The 20,643-nt window shown below is 37.3% G+C and overlaps 1 protein-coding gene across 14 annotated transcripts; it reads right to left on the bottom strand.

Annotated features, from left to right (window-relative positions):
• Positions 1-337: 337 nt before the first annotated feature.
• Positions 338-6,678, bottom strand: LOC141605644 (uncharacterized). 14 transcript variants are annotated; one of them, XM_074424518.1, is made up of 10 exons: positions 6,431-6,661; positions 5,461-5,599; positions 4,301-5,363; positions 3,764-3,808; positions 3,519-3,641; positions 3,079-3,395; positions 2,810-2,893; positions 1,524-1,666; positions 1,135-1,281; positions 338-784 (listed from the first exon to the last, which is right to left on the bottom strand). In XM_074424518.1, the coding sequence occupies exons 8-10, from the start codon at positions 1,590-1,592 to the stop codon at positions 551-553; spliced, it is 450 nt and encodes a 149-aa protein (XP_074280619.1). In that variant the 5' UTR covers positions 1,593-1,666; positions 2,810-2,893; positions 3,079-3,395; positions 3,519-3,641; positions 3,764-3,808; positions 4,301-5,363; positions 5,461-5,599; positions 6,431-6,661; the 3' UTR covers positions 338-550. The 14 variants fall into 14 exon arrangements, 11 of the variants coding, with proteins under 11 accessions (XP_074280619.1, XP_074280615.1, XP_074280617.1 ...); XM_074424514.1 differs by having other exon boundaries at positions 3,519-5,159; positions 5,252-5,363; XM_074424516.1 differs by having other exon boundaries at positions 3,079-3,227; positions 3,351-3,395; positions 3,519-5,363.
• Positions 6,679-20,643: the final 13,965 nt, after the last annotated feature.

Genomic DNA, 20,643 nt, shown 5'->3' on the forward strand with positions numbered 1-20,643 from the left:
CGGGTATCAAAACTTTAAATGGACGTGGGTTTCATAAATGGATATGAAGCATTTTTTATCTTTTGAGGTACGTGTAATCGAAATCGCATATATATTTCCCAAGAAAATGGCAGTAGTATAAGGCTTTAAATGGACCATATATATACATATACACACACACATATATATATATACATATACACACATCTATATATATATTTATATATATATATATATATATATATATATATATATATATATATATATATATTTATATATATATATATATATATATATAGAGAGAGAGAGAGAGAGATAAATAACTGATATAGTATTTAATCGAAAAAAGGAACAGACATATTGGAATTTCGCTTTGATAATAAATGTAATTGGATATTGTACATCAACAGCACGAGATGGTTTTAAGGGTTGGTCTAGCTTACGTTGTGACTACTTTATAGTATGCTAATTCATTGGACACGTCAGAACTGTTATCCTATGCTAAATCGCTTATATCTAAGACGACATTACTATCGTTGATGCCCTGCCTTGTATGTAGTAGAGTTATGCACTATGAGCCGTGGGTGCAGTAGCAGTAAGCAACGTAAGTGACCTTCCTAACTCCACATATCCACATGTGTCCAGCAGAGTCATAGCAAGTCGTCAGCTTGCAATGTTCAGGATTATCTCCAGATTTCTGTGCTTTTTTTTTATTAACACGTGTTCTTGGAATGGAAGCAATCGAGCATTTGGCGAACGGGCCGCAACAAAAAAACGCCACAGTAGCAGTAGTCAAGGCAGGGCCCTAGGTACACACGGATTAAAGGAAAGAGAACAACACTTAAGGAATTGTTAGCAATCACGACACAAAAGCATTACAGCAGGAATATGCCCAGAACGTATTAACTTGTGTTTTCAGCAGGAATATAGTGTGGTTAGAGGTAAGACATATTCCCATAGGGTATTAGAATGCATTTTAAGTGTGGACTGATGATGGTGGGAGGAGGGAAGCCGACATAAGACATGATAACATCAAAAATCCCAGGAGTCCTAAGGTGTATAAACACATGCTGTAGAGCCAATATAAATGAGCCACGTCAATAGCAATGAAAGCAGCTAAAATCCCTACAGATTAGAGCCAGTGAAGGACAATACCTCTGCACGACGAACGTTGATGTCGTTTATTAAGCGAAGCTCCAGAGACGAGACAACAGGGGACTCCCCAACGGTCAGCTTGTACTTTACGCCAAACACCCTTCCTACGCGCGACCACCTCTCTTTCTTTGTTGCCCCCTCTATTTCCTGCACCCCAGAGTAAGTCATCAAGCAGTAGGTCCAAATATAAGTATAGTATTTAGATAATTTGGTTCCCAGTTGAACATGTCGTGACGGACACAGTAGTTTAGTCAATATACGATGTGCATGAACAGACGAGTCAAACCCAATTTCAGTGTAATGGGGCCGGTAATAGCAACTATTATTTTTTAGAGGCTTGCATTTCAAAATGGAACTGCATTAGAACAAGTAATGCTACAACAGCATACCCTAATTTCCGAAGTCTGTAAGCACGTTGAAACGAACAAAAAAAGAAAAAAAGAAATTGCTTGTCGCATGTGTGGTCTCCACTACCAGCGTAACACGTGCTACGTTAGAAAATAAGCCACACTACATTACGCCTCCACACAATCTGTAGACATAAAGTCACAATATTAAAAAAGGTCTTCAGGGACAAAGGATGGTCACACATATCAATGCGTAAAACAATAAATTTTTGAGTCAGCAAACAACCCCATATATAGCCAGCTGGTGGTTTAAAACACGCTAGAAAACATTAGCTTGCCGATGCATGCGATTAAAAGTAAGCATCACCATAACAGCTTACGTGTAGTTATTCTCCACGGACAAGAAACAAGCCCATTTAAGGAACACACAACTTAAACTTAAAGAACAATCACCTAAACACAGATAACCTATAGATAAACCCGAAGCTAACATATATTTAGGTTAAATGATAAAGGCCAGATATAAATAACCACCCACAAAAAAATAAGTAGCTATTGAGAAATGGTTACTTATAAACAAGACTTCAGCAGTAGTCTGACCCACCAAAAAATGTAAGCTACCATCATCAGCATCAATAGCAGTAGTCATTAAACTTATGAATCACCACAGATGTCTGGCAAATCAATGAGTCTATTTGTTTGAGTAGTTTCCCATTTTTTCAATTGAGAGAAAACCAGGAACCATAATTATGCCTCAATGCCTGCATACTTGCTGCCTGGCCCATTCTAGTTATTCATTTTTCCTATCTGAACATGCAAACAATCAATTTTAAAATGTGTTGAAAGTAGTCGAAATGCAACATAGAACGAGCAATACTGCTGACACGAGGGTGTAACTCAAAAAACAGGTAAGGGCAAGCATAAATAGTCTTGTTAAAAAGGACAAGCATTTTACATTCGGATGTGTGTATCTTAATAGCATTGTTAATTTGGGAGGAAACGAGCGTATTGGTAATGTGATTTGTATAACCACGGGCGGGGACCAAGTGCCCTCCAAGCGATGCCCATGGAGACATGAATATCCAACAGGAATTTAGCAAAGGAGCACTTAAAGCCCCCCCACCCTAAATCTACAGAAACCATCAACCACCCATGAAAACGAAGGACAGCCCGTTACCAACCAAACCCAATTTGTACAAGTTTCCATAAATAAACCAAAATGGAAAAAAGTTTAAAAAACAACACATCAACAACACACAAGGCTATCTAAATAGTAATAAAAAAATGCAAATGGGTGAGCAAAAGGTTGAGCAGAAATTAGCACATACCAGTAGACCACGCGCAACTAATTTCCTAGCACGCCATGCACACGCTTAACGTAATCAAAATGTCAATCTGATTTGGAAAAAGATCTGTCAGAATTCATTTCAAAGAATGGGTTTAGTACTATGGTAAGAGGAGAATGAGTTTATTTTTTTTTTTGTAATGAGTTAAATAACAATAAGGGCAATCATAAAGAGAAACCACTGTTAGAAGATGCTACTGTCACCACACATCGTAGGTGGCGCAAGCCGCAAAGCTGTAGTAAGTGAGTTACCACATTAGCTCGGCATTTTAACGGTGATTCAGGCAGTTATGCCAAACGAACAACGCGATGCAGAATAACCTTGCAGGTCGACATACACGTTCTTTTTCGAAGTCGGTAGATAACAGGTCAGAACACAACATGACGCTACCAGACAACGCCTAAAGGAAAAAAATGGGAGCAGAGCCATGTTAACAAAATACCAGACTAAATGATTAGGACAACAGTAACAGTTTGTCAGCACATGCAGTTGTAAGTTCACGGAAAAATCAATATTAACAAACCTCAGTGCCACGTCCATAGACCTTTCTAATTAGCGGCAACCAGAGCTGTCCGCAGTTGGAGCAGAAGCAAACAACAAGATATTAGAACAAAGTGCCTTTAAATAACCCGACACTAAAAAAAAATAATGCAACACAAAAAAAATGAGTAGGGAGGTAACTGTAATGGACCTGGTAGTAATCTAACGTTGGGCTATTCGTGGCCATCCTTTACAGCAAAGCTGACACGCCCCTAGCCCAAGAACATTCCTGTAGCTCTATACGACAAATAAAGATCCAGAACACTAAAGTAACCTGTCAGCTCATGGTAGAAAAAAACAATATGAAATTAACACATAACTAACTACCGCTAACGGACAACGTGCAAAAAAGACAAATGGGTGAGAGAAAAAAGTGAGAAAAAAATCAACACGTACCAGTATACAACGCTTATCTAAGTTTCCAGCATGCCGTGCACACGCCTAACGAAATATAAATATCAATTTGGTTAAATCACAAAACTCTCAGAAAGCACTCCCGGTTTTGGGTTTAGAAAAATGATAAGAAGATTTTAGGGTTTTGTTTCCTTTCTATTGAGTAAAGTGACGCGTAGAGCAATCATTGAGAAAACAAGCATTAGAAACAACTGTTGTTACCGTATAGTGGACGCCTGGCAGTCAAGCGGTAACCAGCGATAGCTAACTGTGGTAGGGCACTTGATAGGTATAGAGGGAGTTATGTCAAACATACCAACGTGACGCACAATAATCGTATAGGCCGGTACACATCCACCCATTGTAAAATGTTAAATAGCAGTTAAGCACACAATAGTACATGACCCCACAGAACCCTAAAGGAGATATCCGGGGTGGAGAGACATTGTTGACAAAGCACAATTTCAAATGCTTAGATCATAAGTAACGATTAATGGTACAGGCGTCTATCAGTGAAACTTAAAATTCAAAAGTAATTACCTTGGCGTCACATTCAGAGATCTACTTAATTAGCGGCATCTAGAGCGAGCTGCGAGAGGTGTCAAAACTAACAATAAAGAAAAAGATTTCGGACCAGTGAGTCTTTAAATAACATGATAATTTTAAAATAAACAATGCAAATCTAAGAAGAATGAAGCTGAAGACAACTGTAATTGATATGGGAGTAATACACTTGCGGGCCATTTGAGCTTGCCAGAACAGCTAGGCTGACATGTTACCAACCCAAAGGACGTTTCCATAATGCCATAGGACATTTAAAGATCTAGAACATGAATGTAATGAATTAGCCGACGCTAGATACAAACAATATGAGATTAACACATTCCCAACCACCGAATACAGATTTATCATAAATTCCAAGCTCTAACAGTGAATATGCACCTGCCCGAATGACTCATCTAACCGTGTTTTAAAAGTCACACGAAAAAGCACCGAGGAGTTGAACATTTGTATAGGCAATAAATTCGTATGTGAGAAAGCGAGTGTGGTCAAAGCACAGATGTTAAAGCCCCAAATTGAAATTTACAAGCGGCGTAAAAAATAACCAAACTAACTTATTAGTTGAAACAACGACTTGTGAGAGTGAAGAGTCCAATAAACGGTTACTTAGCGATGTCCAGAGTTAGGTAAGCAAATGGAAGGGCACTATGGTATAAACAACGGCAGAGTCCTTAAGACAAGGAACAACCATTATACAATCAATCAAATGCGCCGACCAAGTAAGTAGTAATTAACCCAATGGAACCTAAGTTGACGGGCTACCCTATCGATCTAAGTTGACAAGCTTGCAACACTAACCTAGATTTTACACCCGTCCAGACTTCACTCTGAATCTAGCCTGCATTAAGAACGCCAAATAAACCTAAATTTGAATTTTAATAACCTAGATAAACCTAAACCTGAATTGGACCATGTTCACGATTCTCATACCTCACAAATGATCTCTCAGAAAGCAGAACAACTCCATCATGTCCATGAAATAACCTGAACGCCGTGTCAAAATTGGGCCAGCTTTTAAAATCGAACCTTAAGCTCCACCTACCTGCGCAAACATAACAATTGAAATGCGTAACAGATTTATCAACTGTTTGATGGGCAGAACTGTACCTATCACTAAATAACTTATTTATATAAAGTACTTTGGTTTCAGTGTGTCCCTACTATCACACCTCATAACAAGTGATCTGGTAAAGGAAGGCAGCGGTGAAGGTGTCGGGCGGACAAGCAAGTAGGAAGTTTCAAGCTAGCCGAATACGTAATCCGAGCAGTGGGAGTATCCTGACAAGGAAAGATCAAACAAGATTAACAAACCCAAACAAATAACCAAGCTAATCGATTAATCAGTAAAAATTGTATTGATTAGTTAGCCAAAGCATACAGAAAGGACTTGTATAAGGCACTTACTGACATCGAATTATGATCCGATGCAAAACCTAGGAGCATAATTAACAACATCCCAAAAAAACCCCAAATATTTGGGACAAAACAAAATACTAATTCTAACTCCAAAGGAAAAGGCATCCGGTCAATGGCAGTTTAAGAAGCTAAGGATAAGAAAGTGAAGATGAAGATCAAGGGCCGAAGATGAAAGTGAAGGGAAATTGTGATGTGAACATTAAGCGAATCAAACAAACACGACGATTCTAAGTTTTTTACAGCGGTAGGAACGATGATTGTCGGCGAATTTGTTATTGGAATGGGGATAGTGACGGATGCTAAAGCGGTTATCGAAGGTAAAGGTAAGGTGGCAGGAACCCATAAAAGGTAAGGTAGCCGGAAAAGGTGCCAGGAAAGGTAAGGTGGGTCTCGTGGGAGGAAAAGGTGCTAGTTATAGCATTCCGGAAAAGGCTAAAACAACTACCTAAAACACAAATCGAAATTAGGGATCTGAATAAACTACAAAAATGAAATTCATACAGTACCTAAAACAACTAATTACTAAACAAACTATCACTAAAATACTCTAACAGTAACAAAAATCATTGAAGCTTTAATTTGCAGAAAAAATAACGGAAATTAAATTGCAATTGAAATCAAAATGAAACCCTAATTTTAAAAAGGGAAAGTCATTTTTCCAGGAAAGGGAGAATGGGAAGAATAAATGAATACCAGTAATTCACAAATCGAAACCCTAATTTAGAATACCCAGTAAATATCTAGGTTTTGCGGAGAAAGCTGGATAGAGATGTGAGAAACAAGAGACGGTGTGAGAAGCAAGAGGCCGATGAGAATGAGTGGAGTAGATAGACAGAAAGAATAACCAATGTTATCTCCTGCCAACCAACAATAACCCATATAATCAGAGCTTGGAGTGGGGGAACTTGTTACGGACTTACGGGATAGTGAAGGGAAAAGCAAAGAAAACTAAGAGGTAGTGGTTAGAGGAAGGAGGTGAAGAAACTGTAACAGTTATATAACTTCTACCATAACCATAAATGGGGTAAGATTTACCCAGCTCGGCATCTTCCCTGGGTAATGCATTACCCCCCATTAAGGGTAATAGTTCCTCAACCGCCTATATCTTCCCTTTACTACCATGTCTTAAGGGTTAGAATAGTGAACGACAACGCTATTCTTATAAATTTATCAGAAACTCAAAACTCTCAAAGCACAAAGATAACACACCAGTGGGCTCCTTGAACGGAAACTCATTTGCATCTCCATTGTCAGAACCATCACGCAGGGAATGAAGTCGAGTCGAGAATTTGTCAGAATCTACGGCTCCTACAATACGCTCATGTAGCTGCATAAACAGTAAACACTAGAACATAAAATCAGCTCAAACCACACCTCAAGACCCAAATTTATCAACCTCATTTCCTGAATTTGCTAAAACAATAAATCACATATCAACTTAATGGTAATAAAAACCGAATTTTCACAGATTAGATACAGTGAAAAATCTAAATAAGGCAACAAGCCACATCTTTGCTCAATTTCTTTTCAATTAACAGATACTTCATTGATACCCTCATATCTTTCGGAAAACATATACAATCAAATGGAACAGACTAAGTATTAACATAAATGAATTCATCTCACTAAAATCATCATCCTATAAATTCCTGGCACTAAACCAACAAAACCCACAATCAAAGATTGAAACTTCATCAAACCCACACATTAACACACAACCGAATTCCCAAAAACCATTACACGAACAACAATTGAACAAACTTACATCGGGAGGACAATCATTGAGTAAACAAGGAGATGGCGATAAATTTTGAAGAAGCTTCAAATTGTGGTCCAACAATTCAGTCAACCGCTTATTCTCGTTTCGGAGATCGTTCAATTGTTCACCAGAAAGAGCATAATTGTGTTCGTCGGCGGATTCACAAATCGAAACCCTAATCTAGAAGATCAATTGTGGTGAAGATAAGATCGGCAGTGAGACGATGAGTGAGCTGATGAGTGAGCAATGAGTGAGTAGTGTAGAAGAAAGGTGAGTGAGTTATCATGAGTAGTGTAGTGAGTAGTATAGAAGAAAGGTGAGTGAGTTATAGAGAGAAAGTGAGTGAGTAGTGTATCGAGTAGTGTGGAAGAAAGGTGAGTGAATTATCCAGAGAAAGTGAGTGAGAGGATAAGTGAGTGGTGTAGAAGAAAGGTTAGTTGGTGGTGTAGAAGAAAGGTAGGGAAGAATGGAGGGATAAGATGTGTTAGGAATTAAGGGCTGAGATTTTTAGGCAACTATTCATAGCTACAGTGATACAACTTCAAACTTTTATAAGTGTATGGATTTACATCTCTTAATTTATTGCTTGTTTTATTTCATTGCTTTCATTAGTTTAGAATCATCAACCCAAATCAATTGTGACAACCCTAAGTGCAACCACAATTAGATTGAACAATTTGAGTACCCCCCATCGCGTGGATCGACCCCGACTTGCTTGCTATGCTAGTAGTTGGGTATAAATGTGTTTGATGGCGTACAACGACACGCTCCATTAAAATGGTGCCGTTGTCGGGGACGGTGTTGTGTATTTGAATCGTTCTTTTGTCTAGTTTTAGTTGTGCTTCTTCTTGAGGAGCCTTGGTTCCTTGGGAATTTTATTTCTTGTGCCTTAACCTTAAGGATCTCGTTGCTCAAGGTTTGTTTTTACCGTTTTATTGTAGTTTCCGTGCTTGTAGTTGCTTCCTTGTCTTAGCTATGATGATGGCTCAAGACTTGACACATGGAGTATGTGGTGGATCTTTTGAGTATGAGTATGGGTATAGGGAGTTTGAGGAGCAAGTCAACACAAACTACCTTACAATTCATACAATGAAAATCCTAACTACTACCCCAAAGTTTCCCACCAAAATCACCACACCTTATATCCACAACAAAAACCAACCCAAAACTCACCTTACAACCAATTCCAAATGCCACAATATGAGCAATTTCACACCCACCAACAACAAGAAGATGAGCATGAGTTTGACATTCAAAATATAGTTCTCCAAATGATGGGAGACCAATAAAATTTCTTCACACAAATTTTAGAAAAAAGCCAAAATAGTAACAATGTTCTCCAAAGCATTGCTACCCACGGTGAGGAGTTGGCAATTCGAATTGCCCAAATGAAGGAAGCCCAAGTAACTACTCCTCACCATTCCTTAGACATTGATCATGAATGCGAGTTTGAAGGAGTTACCTTTGATGAGAAGTGGGAGGAGCCAATCTCCTTTAGCTCTTGTGAGTATGAAAGTGTTGTATTTGATGAAGAAGACATGGGGTTGAATAAGACATACTCTTAGCCTTTATGAGTATGAGGGTGTGTCATTTGATCTTAACATTAAGGTGTTGGAGAAAGAGTTAATGAAGAGAAGTAAAGCCCCTATCTATGTTTCGTATGAAGATAGCGATGATGACAAGCCTATGAAAGAAGCTTATGCTGAATATGTGTCATGTAAGGACATATGGAATAAAGAAGAGGAAAGGAGTTGTGATATTGCCTCACTTGATGAGCCCATCCTTGAGAAATTTGAGATATGCTTCCATGGAGAAGATTAATGTCTCCTTCCTATTGATTATGAAGACCCTTTCACACCCACCATGGAACCTATGATTATTGGAGATGATATGGTAAACCTTCTCTAAGAGGTAAAATTGTCATATAAAAGGTACTTGGTGGAGAAGCTCAAGTACAAAGTTACAAATGAGTTTATTTGTGAAGACTTGGCACCCAAAATCTCAATTCCTAAGGTACCCGGGCATCAATGTTATGAGGATTCTCCTTCTGCTCTTCATGGATTGATAAATCCAAATGCTATCGTCATCACCAAAATTGAAGAAGAAGTTGGTGAGTGGAAGTCTTCGGACGAAAATGAGCCATACTTCATACCTTGTGTTGATAAGAATCATGGGCTTGTCGGTTTGGGCAATGTAAAGGCTCAAGTGCCAAGGGCAAGGTGAAAGAGAGAATGAGTAACAAGCTCCCTTGGCCAAGCTTTATTTTGAATTGGAACAAACCATACTCATGCTTATTTGAGGCTTGTTCACAAGCCTTTGACCTTCTACTAAGAGCATTGAGCTCTATGGACAATAGATTTTAAAATTTCAAACTACTTTGGTGGAGTCCTATCTCAAACCACCATTTGTAACATGTTCCTTTCTACAACTTTGCATTGTCAAAAATATTTAATGTACTTTTAGATTACATGCATTTTTATAGACAAGAGTTGTGAGGGAGGGTTCCTTATCCATTTTTTGAGGAAATTTTCAGAAATTGATAGGAAGGAAACACCAAAGGGTGCAAGGGAGAGGATTAGTATGGAACTATTGAACGGTTGATAAAGAACAGCTCAGGACGCACGTCCCGACAGTAGCCCGCTCGTCCCGAGCTGTGCTTCAGGCAAAACAGATTAATGTCACGAAATCCGCGTGACTTGGAGCCAGGACGCACGTCCCACTACTTATCCGCTCGAGCCATCACCAAGACGCTCGTCCTGGACCATACATTGAGCAAGATTTTTCCTGAGCGGAAATCTGAACAGATTTTTCTGAGGACGCACGTCCCAAAAAAGATCCGCTTATCCTCACCCCAAGAAGCTCGTCCTGAACTGAATCCAAAAGAAAAAGACTAGCTAGAAGGGAATCCGCTCGTTTTCTTAGTAGCACGCCCGTGCTGCATCCTCAGGACGCCCGAGCCGATGGTAGGACGCACGGATTACAATGGGTAAATGACTGGGTCACAATTTAATCCGTCCGAGCCCAACCCTAGCCCGCTCGTCCCAAAATCCCTTTTTCAATATAACCGCCCCCCACATCTCTATTTCCTTATCTTATCAAATCAAAACCACATCTCAATATCTAGAGACAATCCCCATCACAAAAATTAAGCAAAACCCTACCAATCACATCAAGCAAAAATGAATCTAAGGAGCAAAAGCAAGAAAGCAACCGATACCGTGCCTAAGCATCGTATGGATGCTACTTTATCCGCCTCACGGGAGGCAAGAGGCCGAGAGAATGTATTGATACACGGCGTTGCACATCTTGAGTATTTCGCGGAGGTACTCTTCACCAACAATGACCACCGCCAACTATTTGAACAATTCCTAGATAAGGACTATGAACCTAGTAAATTCATTGATCTTGATGCATTAGAAATACTTGGCATAAGGCGTCAAATAGAGGTGTTTTTCAATGGTTTAGGTCTTGAGAAGATGTTTTATGCCCATGAGGACACTTACTTAAGTCTCACACTAGAGTTTTTGTGTAGTCTCCATGTTGTCACTAATCAACGGAGAAATATTGGTATGGAGTTTTGTCTTTGCAATATAGACCATAGGTTGACTCTAGACCATTTTGCAAGTATTTTTGGTCTTGAAGTACCGAGAGACAACACCGATAAGCCCTCCGACTTCACCGTTAACCACATATGGAGGGCCATTTCTGGGAGAGAACTCTATTCCTATAAGCAATGCTATACTGTTGCTATCCAACATCCGCTGATTAGGATTACTAAACGATTTATAGCCGGAACTATCAATGGAAGGCTAGAGCAAGACAGGTGCACCCTTCTCGACTTGACTTTTCTATAGACTTACTTGAATGTGCAAGGGCCAAGGCCTTACAATTTAAACACACCCCTTGAGATGCTTACAAGGCTCAATGACTTTGCTCAAAGGAATTCTCATATCAAGACCTTTGTGATGGGAGGCCTAATCACAATTTTGACCAATAAACTTTGCCCCGGTATGAGGATGCTATCTTCAACCACCACCGTTGGTATACATATAATCAAGCCGGAAGTGTAGAGTGGTTCACCAAGGGATGCGCACCACTTATTCTCACGGGGTGGAACAAACCACCTAGCGAGCCCCGCTTGAGACGGTACTCGCCTAGGCCAAGCTACCTACTCCCCATTGAGATCCATGACAACCCACCACCAAGAGAAGAAGCACCTCATCGACCTCACGAGTTGCCGGAAAGGGGTGATGCACCACCATCCTATGTACCCATTCTACCCTACCCAACACAACATGTACCATTCACTCCTCAATATCCGAGAGCTCCATCCATGACTGATTTGATGAAGCTCATGCAAAATATTGATATTCGAGTGCACGATGGGAGGGTTGATAACTACTTGGCCCAATACCCCTGCTACTACAACATGGCTCAACAAGGGTACATCAACCCTAGAGGCCCTCATCCAACTTGGGCTCAACCACATCTCTTGTTCCCTAACTATGGCAACCAAGAAGGGATCTTTGGTGACCAAAGTGGGGGATTCTTTAGCCAAAGAGGAGGCTATGACGAAGGAGGATCTAGCAGACGCGGAAACCGCAATGATGATGATGATGAGTAAGATGGCTAGAGGTGCTTGACCATACCACCTCCAATTGTATGATACCCTTTCTCTATCTCTCATATATAGTTGCATTGTAATATATATCATATGATTAGATTAGTTTGCATTGTAATATTTCTCACATGTCCATTAGTTAGTTGCATAAAGTTAGTTCTTGCATTCATACATAGTCACTAATGACCAATCCTATTCCTTTCTACACTAGAAATAATGCTTAAATCGGTTTGAGGAGGTTTGATCATAGGTGAGAGCATGCATCATTTAGTGTTGTAAATTGCATTCATTTGTTATATATGTCATATAGAATTGCATTTAGTTAGAGCATGCATGCATTCAATAATATCATATCATTGCATTTGTACTTCTTTTTTCATAAAACTATAAAAATCCAAAAACATGTATTTATTTTTCATTGCTACTCCTACATGTACATTGAGGACAACGTCCAAAATAAAGAGGAGGATAGGAATTTATATTCCAAAATACATAAAAATTGAAAAATTTCGAAAAATCCCAAAAATATGTTCTTTAATTTCATAAAAACTAAATCGATAAAAATTTGAAAATTTTAAAAACCAAAAACATGTTCCTTAATTTAGTAGTGTAGAATTGTATATACTTGTATTTTTGTTCTCTTCTCACATAGATACAACACTACATTTGAGGCATTGGCAAAGGAAATGTAAAGACCGCTTGGTATGATCGTTCTAATCCTTAGTTCCCTTACACTTCCTTTTATTATTCATATGAGGAGGATGGGCTTACATGTCTGGGAGGATGTGGTGTATTTTGTTGTTGCAGTTTGAGCATCTATGTGTTGTTAGGAGTTGCATTTAGATTATATGGCATTATAGTTGATAGAAGCATATGCATTAGAGTTGTATATATGTTAGTTGCATCATAACATATAGTTGCATGGTTAGAAAATTTTGTGAAAATGCCTATTTGGGATGTTTGACAAGTGTATATAAGGCCCTTGTAGATAATTATATTCCTTGAAACTTCGTTTGTTAGAATATCCTCAAGACACCCTAGGATGTGTCATACTAGTATCTGTTGACCCATGGACTAAGGCCTAGTCAAGAGTACCTTATGGTGTGATAACTCCTTGGCTACCGTTTATTCCAAGGTGACCTTTGAAGCCATGCAACCATTCTTACACTTCTATCATCATATTTTGTCAACAAAAAGGAAATGGGCACACAAAAAAAATGTCAAATTGTGTACAAGTACCAAATCGAAATCAAAAGTTTGCAAAATGCATTAATGAAAAGAGGAGCAAAAATAGACTCCTATGATTTAATAAAATTACCCTTGCTACAAAATGGGGTTACTCTGAAAATGTTCAAAAAAAATGCAAAGAAATTGCCAAGTATGAAATTGCCAAACATGAAAAATGGCAAAGAAATGTTCTCAAAAACTTCAATGCCACAAGAATTTGGAGGGAAAAACAAATCAAAGGCAAACTACCATTATGAAACTCATGCATGTTGAAACCCTTTCTATCTTTTGATGATCCTACTTTGTTGCATGGTGGAAAGGGGACGATCCTTCTTCTTGTCTGGGCAAGAGGGGGAATTCCGCGATCCTACAGTGTTTCTAACACCATAAGGAGTCTACTCTTGACGAAAACATTTAGCAATTGTGGACAAAGGTACCCTAGTTTGACACAACTTGGAGGTGACTTGTTTGTATCCTCTTGGACTTAGTAACTAGGAGAACCAATATCTATGATGGAGTGTGTACCCTTGAATTTCTTCCCCCTTAGATGATTTCCGCCACTTAGATGAGGAAAGTTGCTATTCTTTTGTAGATGCATCCATTACTTATTTTGTGTGCTTAATGCTTGGATGTATCGCCATTTTGACAAGCCCCACCTTGCCTTGCAAGAAGGCATCTTACCTCATAGATGTCTTGTTGTGAGTTGAAGGGGCGGAATGAGACCCGGTAATTGTCTCACATCGGCTATATTATTAGATTAGTATAAATAAAGGTCATAGTTTTAGTCAACTCTTTACTCGGGACGAGCAAAGGTTCAGTTTGGGGATGTTTGATGTGACTCATATTTACGCACATTTAGTCCCTTAACTAGCCTAGTTCCTATGCTTTTTAGTGTGTATTAGGGTCGTTTCTTGTCTTTAGCTTCCTATTATGCATATTCTATGAGGTTTGGTGTCCTTTGTAAAAGAGGAGTACTAACCTTACCCAAACGGAGTAAAATGGAGCTAAATTGATAACATCCAATGACCAAGCATCAAAGAGGGACCAAGGCTAAAGGCCGTAGTTCAATAAATCAAGTTTTACGGTAATGAAGGACAACCCCCACAACCCAAGAATCAATCCCCAAGTTATTGAGCAAGGATGACGAGAAGGAAGCCATTACAAGAGGAAATTGCTTGGAACTAAACCAAGAGTTTCTTGTTTGGCTCTAAAACTATGATAGATGAAACGGCGTCGAAAAATCAAGTGGTCTAGGCTTTTGAATCACTCCAATAGGAGTCCGGATGAGGAAATGACGTCCGTTTTACAATCCGAGCTCAAATAAACAAGCTGACCTATGATCTGAGCGTCCCGAGGTCAGGATGGGCTTCCCCAAGCTCGGGACGGGGGTCCCCAAGCCTGGACGAGTGGATTGTTAGCCATTAAATAATGGAGAAGGAACCCTGTTCCAGGATCCGAGTGCCCTGAGCTCAGGACGAGCGTCTCAGCCAAGGATCCGAGCGTCCCGATACCAGCCTGAGCGGATCGTCTTACAGGACCAAGCATGCTTCAGTCTAGGACGCGCGGATTTCCTTGGGAGTTTCTACATAATCCACGCATGTCCCTCGGGAGTTACAAAGCTCTATTCAACACTTAAGCATTGTTATTTACTAATCTACCCTTGCTTAACATAATGATGTACCACTATATATACTGCATTGTATTACCTAGCTAATTACCAAGTTTTCTTAGATAAAAGATTCTTTAGATTAGATTAAGCCTTTATTAGGAGTACATTAGAATAGATTAATCTTAATAATTCCACAAAATTACATATTAATCATTCCTTAACTATTGTTCAAGCTTTATTATTGGGTAATTGAAGATTATTGGGTTATTATTTGGAGATTTGACAACTCATCTTAAGTTTGGTATAATATCTTTACTCTTTACTCTTTATTGTTTATTGTTTATTTCCTCACTTTTTTATCATGTTTATACTTGTTTTGATGATTGACACCATTGATAACATGTCTTCCATGATAATGAGTGAGTAGTTACTTAACTAGGATTAGTGGGGGATTAGGAGAGTTAATCATGGGATAAATTTATGCTTAATGAGTTCATATGAATGCTTTCTTATTGTTCTTCAACTTATGCACATGTTGTGTTTGATGAAATGCTAGACTATGAAACCTTGCATTTTTTACCCATGTCCTATATTTTCAATGAGGCTTGTAACATATAAACCAACTCAAGCCTTAATAGACCATGCATAGAGTTGAATAGGGATAACCGAAGTCGACTTGTAGGTGTTGTAAAGTCTTAATCGACTCGGCTCCGAGACGTAAGTTTCCCTAGGATTTGGTTTATCATGCATATAGTTTAATAGGAAGAATTAAGTCGACTTGTAGGTGTTGTAAAGTCACAAATGAATCTTCTTATGAATTATATTACATGAACTAAATTAATTCCAACAATAATAAATTGCTTGCTTCTATATAACTCATTTATGCTATCTTACCATGATTCCCTTATGATCCCATGACATCCTAGTATCCTTTATTATTTGTTTACATCTTTATTTGTTTTATTGCTTGTTTTACTTTATTACTTTTATTAGTTTAGAACAAAACTACAAACCCAAATCAATTGTGACAACCCTTAGCACAACTATAATTAGATTGAACAATTTGAGTACCCCCGTCCCGTGGATCGACCCCGACTTGCTTCCTATGCTAGTAGTTGGTTATAAATGTGTTTGGTTGCGGACAACGACTAGCTCCATCACTATGTGCTTAAATTGTTTTGGGGAGGTTTGATCATAGGTGAGAACATGCATCATTTAGTGTAGTTTAGATTGCATTCATTTGTTATTTATGTCATATAGAATTGCATTTAGTTAGGGCATGCATTCATTCATATCATATCATTGCATTTGTACTTCAATTTCCATAAAACTTTAAAAATCCAAAAGATGTATTTATTTTTCATTCCTACTCCTATATGTACATTGAGGACAATGTCCAAAATAAAGTGGGGGATTGGAATTTATATTCCAAAATACATAAAAACTGAAAAATTTAGATAAAAATCCTAAAAATATGTTCTTTAATTTCATAAAAACAAAATCCAAAAAAATTGAAAAATTTAAAAAACAAAAACATATTCCTTAATTTAGTAGTGTAGAATTGTATATACTTGTGTTTTTGTTCTCTTCTCACATAGATACAACACTACATTTAAGGCATTGTCAAGGAAATGTGAAGACCGTTTGGTATGATCGCTCTAATCTCTATTTCCCTTCCATTTATTTTCGTTATTCTTATGAGGAGGATGGGCTTACATGTCAAGGAGGATGTGATGTATTTTGTTGTTGCGGTTTGTGTATCTATGTGTTGTTAGGAGTTTCCATTTAGTTTATGTGGCATGATAGTTGTTAGAAGCATATGCATTAGAGTTGTATATATGTTAGCTGCATCATGGCATGTAGTTTGCATGGTAGAAAATTTTGTAAAAATGCCTATTTGGAAAACTTGACAAGTGTATATAAGGCCCTTGTAGATAAATTTTCATCTTGAGACTTTGTTTGCTAGAATACCCTCAAGACACGCTAGGATGTGTCATACTAGTATCTTTTGATCCATGGACTAAGGTCTAGTCAAGAGTACCTTGTGGTGTGATAACTCCTTGACTACCGTTTATTCCAAGGTGACCGTTGAAACCATGCAACCATTCTTTCACTTCTATCGTCATATTTTTTCAGTAAAAAGGAAATGGGCACGAAAACATCAAATTGATTTCAAGTACAAAATCAAAATCAAAAAGTTTGCAAAATGCATCAATGAAAAGAGGAGCAAAAATAGACTCCTATGCTTCAATAAAAGTACCATTGCTACAAAATGGGGTTACTTTGAAAATGTTCAAAAATGAATATTGAAAAGAATTGCCAAGTATCAAAATGCCAATCATCAAAAATGGCAAGAAATGTTCTCCAAATGTCAAATACCACAAGAAATTGGGGGGAAAAACAAATCAAAAAGCAAACTACAAATGTGAAACTCAAAACATCGTGATCCCTTTTATCCATTGATCTTATTTGTTGCATGGTGGAGAGGGGACGACCCTTCTTCTTGTCTAAGCAAGACGAGGAATTCAGCGATCCTATAGTGTTTCTAACACCATAATGAGTCTACTCTTGACAAAAGCATTTAGCGATTGAGGATAAAAGTACCTTAGTTTGACACAACTTGGAGGTGATTTGTTGGTATCCTTTTAGACTTAGTAGCTTGGAGAAATGATATCTACAATGGAGTGTGTACCCTTGAATTGCTTCCCCTTTAGATGATTTTCGCCACTTAGAGTATATAGGAGGATCATAGGCTTAAAAGCAAGAAGATGGAATCTGGTCGCAGTCCGAGTGGATACCCTCACAGGACGCGCGTCCCAAGCCTAGGATCCGAGCGTGCTGATGCCAGCCCGAGCGGATTCCATCACAGGACCTAGCGTGTTCAAGCCAGGACGCGCGGATTTCCTTGGGAGTTTCTACATGATCCGCTCATTTCTCTCGTGACTTACAAAGCCCTATTCAATACTTAAGCATTGTTATTTACTAATCTACCCTTAACCTAATGATGTACCCCTATATATACTCCATTGTATTACCTAGCTAATTACCAAGTTTCCTTAGATTAAATTAAGCTGCCTTAGTTTAGATTAAGCATTCTTAGATTAGAATAGATTAATCTCAATCATTCCACAAAAATTACACATTAATCTTTCCTTAATTTATTTTCAAGTTCATTATTGGGTAATTGAAGATTATTGGGTTATTATTGGTGAATTGACAACTCTTCATCAATCAATCAAGTTTTCTTCTATTATTCTTTCCTTTCCAATTGTTCATCTGAAGTTTGGTATAATCTCTTTACTCTTTACTCTTAATTGTTTATTTCCTCAGTTTTTTATCATGTTTATACTTGTTGTGATGATTGACACCATTGATGACATGTTTTCCATGATAATAAGTGAGTAGTAACTTAACTAGGATTAGTGGGGGATTAGGGGAGTTAATCATGAGATAAATTCATGCTTATTGAGTTCATATGAATGCTTGCTTATTGTTCTCCAACTTATGCACATGTTATGTTTGATGAAATGATAGACTATGAAACCTTGCATTTTTTACCCATTTCTTATATTTTCAATGAGGCTTGTAAGATATAAACTAACTCAAGTCTTATTAGACCATGCATAGAGTTGAATAGGGAAAACTCAAGTCGAGTTGTAGGTGTTGTAAAGTCTTAACCGACTCGGCTCCGAGACGTAAGTTTCCCTAGGATTTGGTTTATTATGCATGTAGTTTAATAGGATGAATTATGTTGACTTGTTGGTGTTGTAAAGTCACAAATGACTCAGTTCCGGACCCAAATTTTTTTATGAATTATATGACATGAACTAACTTAATTCCAACAATAATAAATTGTTTGCATCTATATAACTCAGTTATGCTATCTTACCATGATTACCTTATGATCCCATGACATTCTAATATCTTTATTATTTTTTACATCTCTTAATTTATTGCTTGTTTTATTCCATTGCTTTCATTGGTTTTTTATCATAAACCCAAATCAATTGTGACAACCCTAAGTGCAACTACGATTAGATTGAACAATTTGAGTACCCCCGTCCCGTGGATCAACCCCGACTTGCTTCCTATGCTAGTAGTTGGGTATAAATGTGTTTGATAGCGTACAATGACAAGCTCCATTACCATTCATCTCATCTAAGATGGAGGGTTGAGATTAATCTTGCTTAACCTATAAATATTCACTTTTCTCTCAATCTCCCTCATTATTAGAAAAATCACTCTCTCTCCCCTTCTTCTCCACCTAAAAGACAGCAAAAAAAAAAAAAAAAAAAAAGATCGACGACATCGTTCCAATTTGTCAAATTTCTTTTTCATCAAATTCGTTCAAATTGCAGGCTACACACTCAATCTTCATTCTCAATCATCATCATCCATGTTCTAATTTGTCATCAATTACGAAGGTTTCGTCATATTGATTTTGTTGTCGCTTTCGCTTCATCTCCGTATTTTTCTTCAATTTCACTATAGGTAAGCACTAATTTTGTTTTTTCTAGATCTGATTTGGGCATTTTCATTATCGTTCTTCTTTAATATCCGTTTCATTTTCGTTGATTTGTTACTTGTGTTTACCGTGTTAATCTGTTAACAACCGTTATTGTATTACTTTGACCGAGTTATTGTATTATACAAACTCAGTTATCGTAATTTGCAGTTACTTTTTTGTTGTTGTTTTAACCTGTTAACAACAGTTATTGTATTGTTTTAACCGAATTATTGTATTATTCAAACTTAGTTATTGTATTATTTTAAATTTGTTATTTCAAATTAATGTTGTTGTAAGATGATGTCTTCTTATATAATCTGTTTAAATTGGTTATAGTAATATTACATCTCAATTATTGTATTGTTTAAACATAGTTATTTAAATTTGTAATTATTGTTGTGGTCTTATATAATCTGCTTATAATTGTATAGTTATTTATAACTTACTCCATTTCTGTTTTTATTTCTTTCAGTGAACTTTTCTTGACTGCTGGTTCAGCCTAACATCAATAGGCAAAACATGGTTCTCGTCGGGAAGAAATACTGGTGGAAGAAACGTGAAAACAGCGGCAAGACACAGTTCTCGTTGGAAGAAATATTTTTAGACGTTGTAATGGAGATAAATATATGTAATATTTGTGATGTAACTATTGTTAGATGTATTACTTAAAATGCTTAGATTTAATGATGATGATGCTTAGCTATAATTTACTGGAGATATTTGAGTGTAATGTGTTGGAAACAAAATAGTTATATAATGAAAGTAAGTGATTTTTTTTAGCCTTGCTATATATGATTATTTCATTTTTCATATTTTGCAATTGCATTAACCAATCTCAATGATTGATTAAATGAAAATGACTAGTTATTCAATTAAATAAGATGAAAACAAAACAAGATAGATATATATGAATATATTTGAGTTTCATCTCAATACAATAACACGATTTACTCATTACAATAACTGAGTTTCTACATTACAATAACTATAAATACTAGAGTTTTACATTACAATAACTGAGTTTCTACATTGGAATAACTACAAATATGAGAGTTGCTACATTACAAAAACTAAGTTTTTCTACATTACAATAACTGAGTTTCTACATTATAATAATTGATATATTCAATTAAACAAGATGAAAACTAACAACAAATGACCAAGTATATACATCAATTTTCCA

This window comes from Silene latifolia, chromosome 10 (assembly GCF_048544455.1).
Source record: "Silene latifolia isolate original U9 population chromosome 10, ASM4854445v1, whole genome shotgun sequence".
Taxonomy (NCBI): domain Eukaryota; kingdom Viridiplantae; phylum Streptophyta; class Magnoliopsida; order Caryophyllales; family Caryophyllaceae; genus Silene; species Silene latifolia.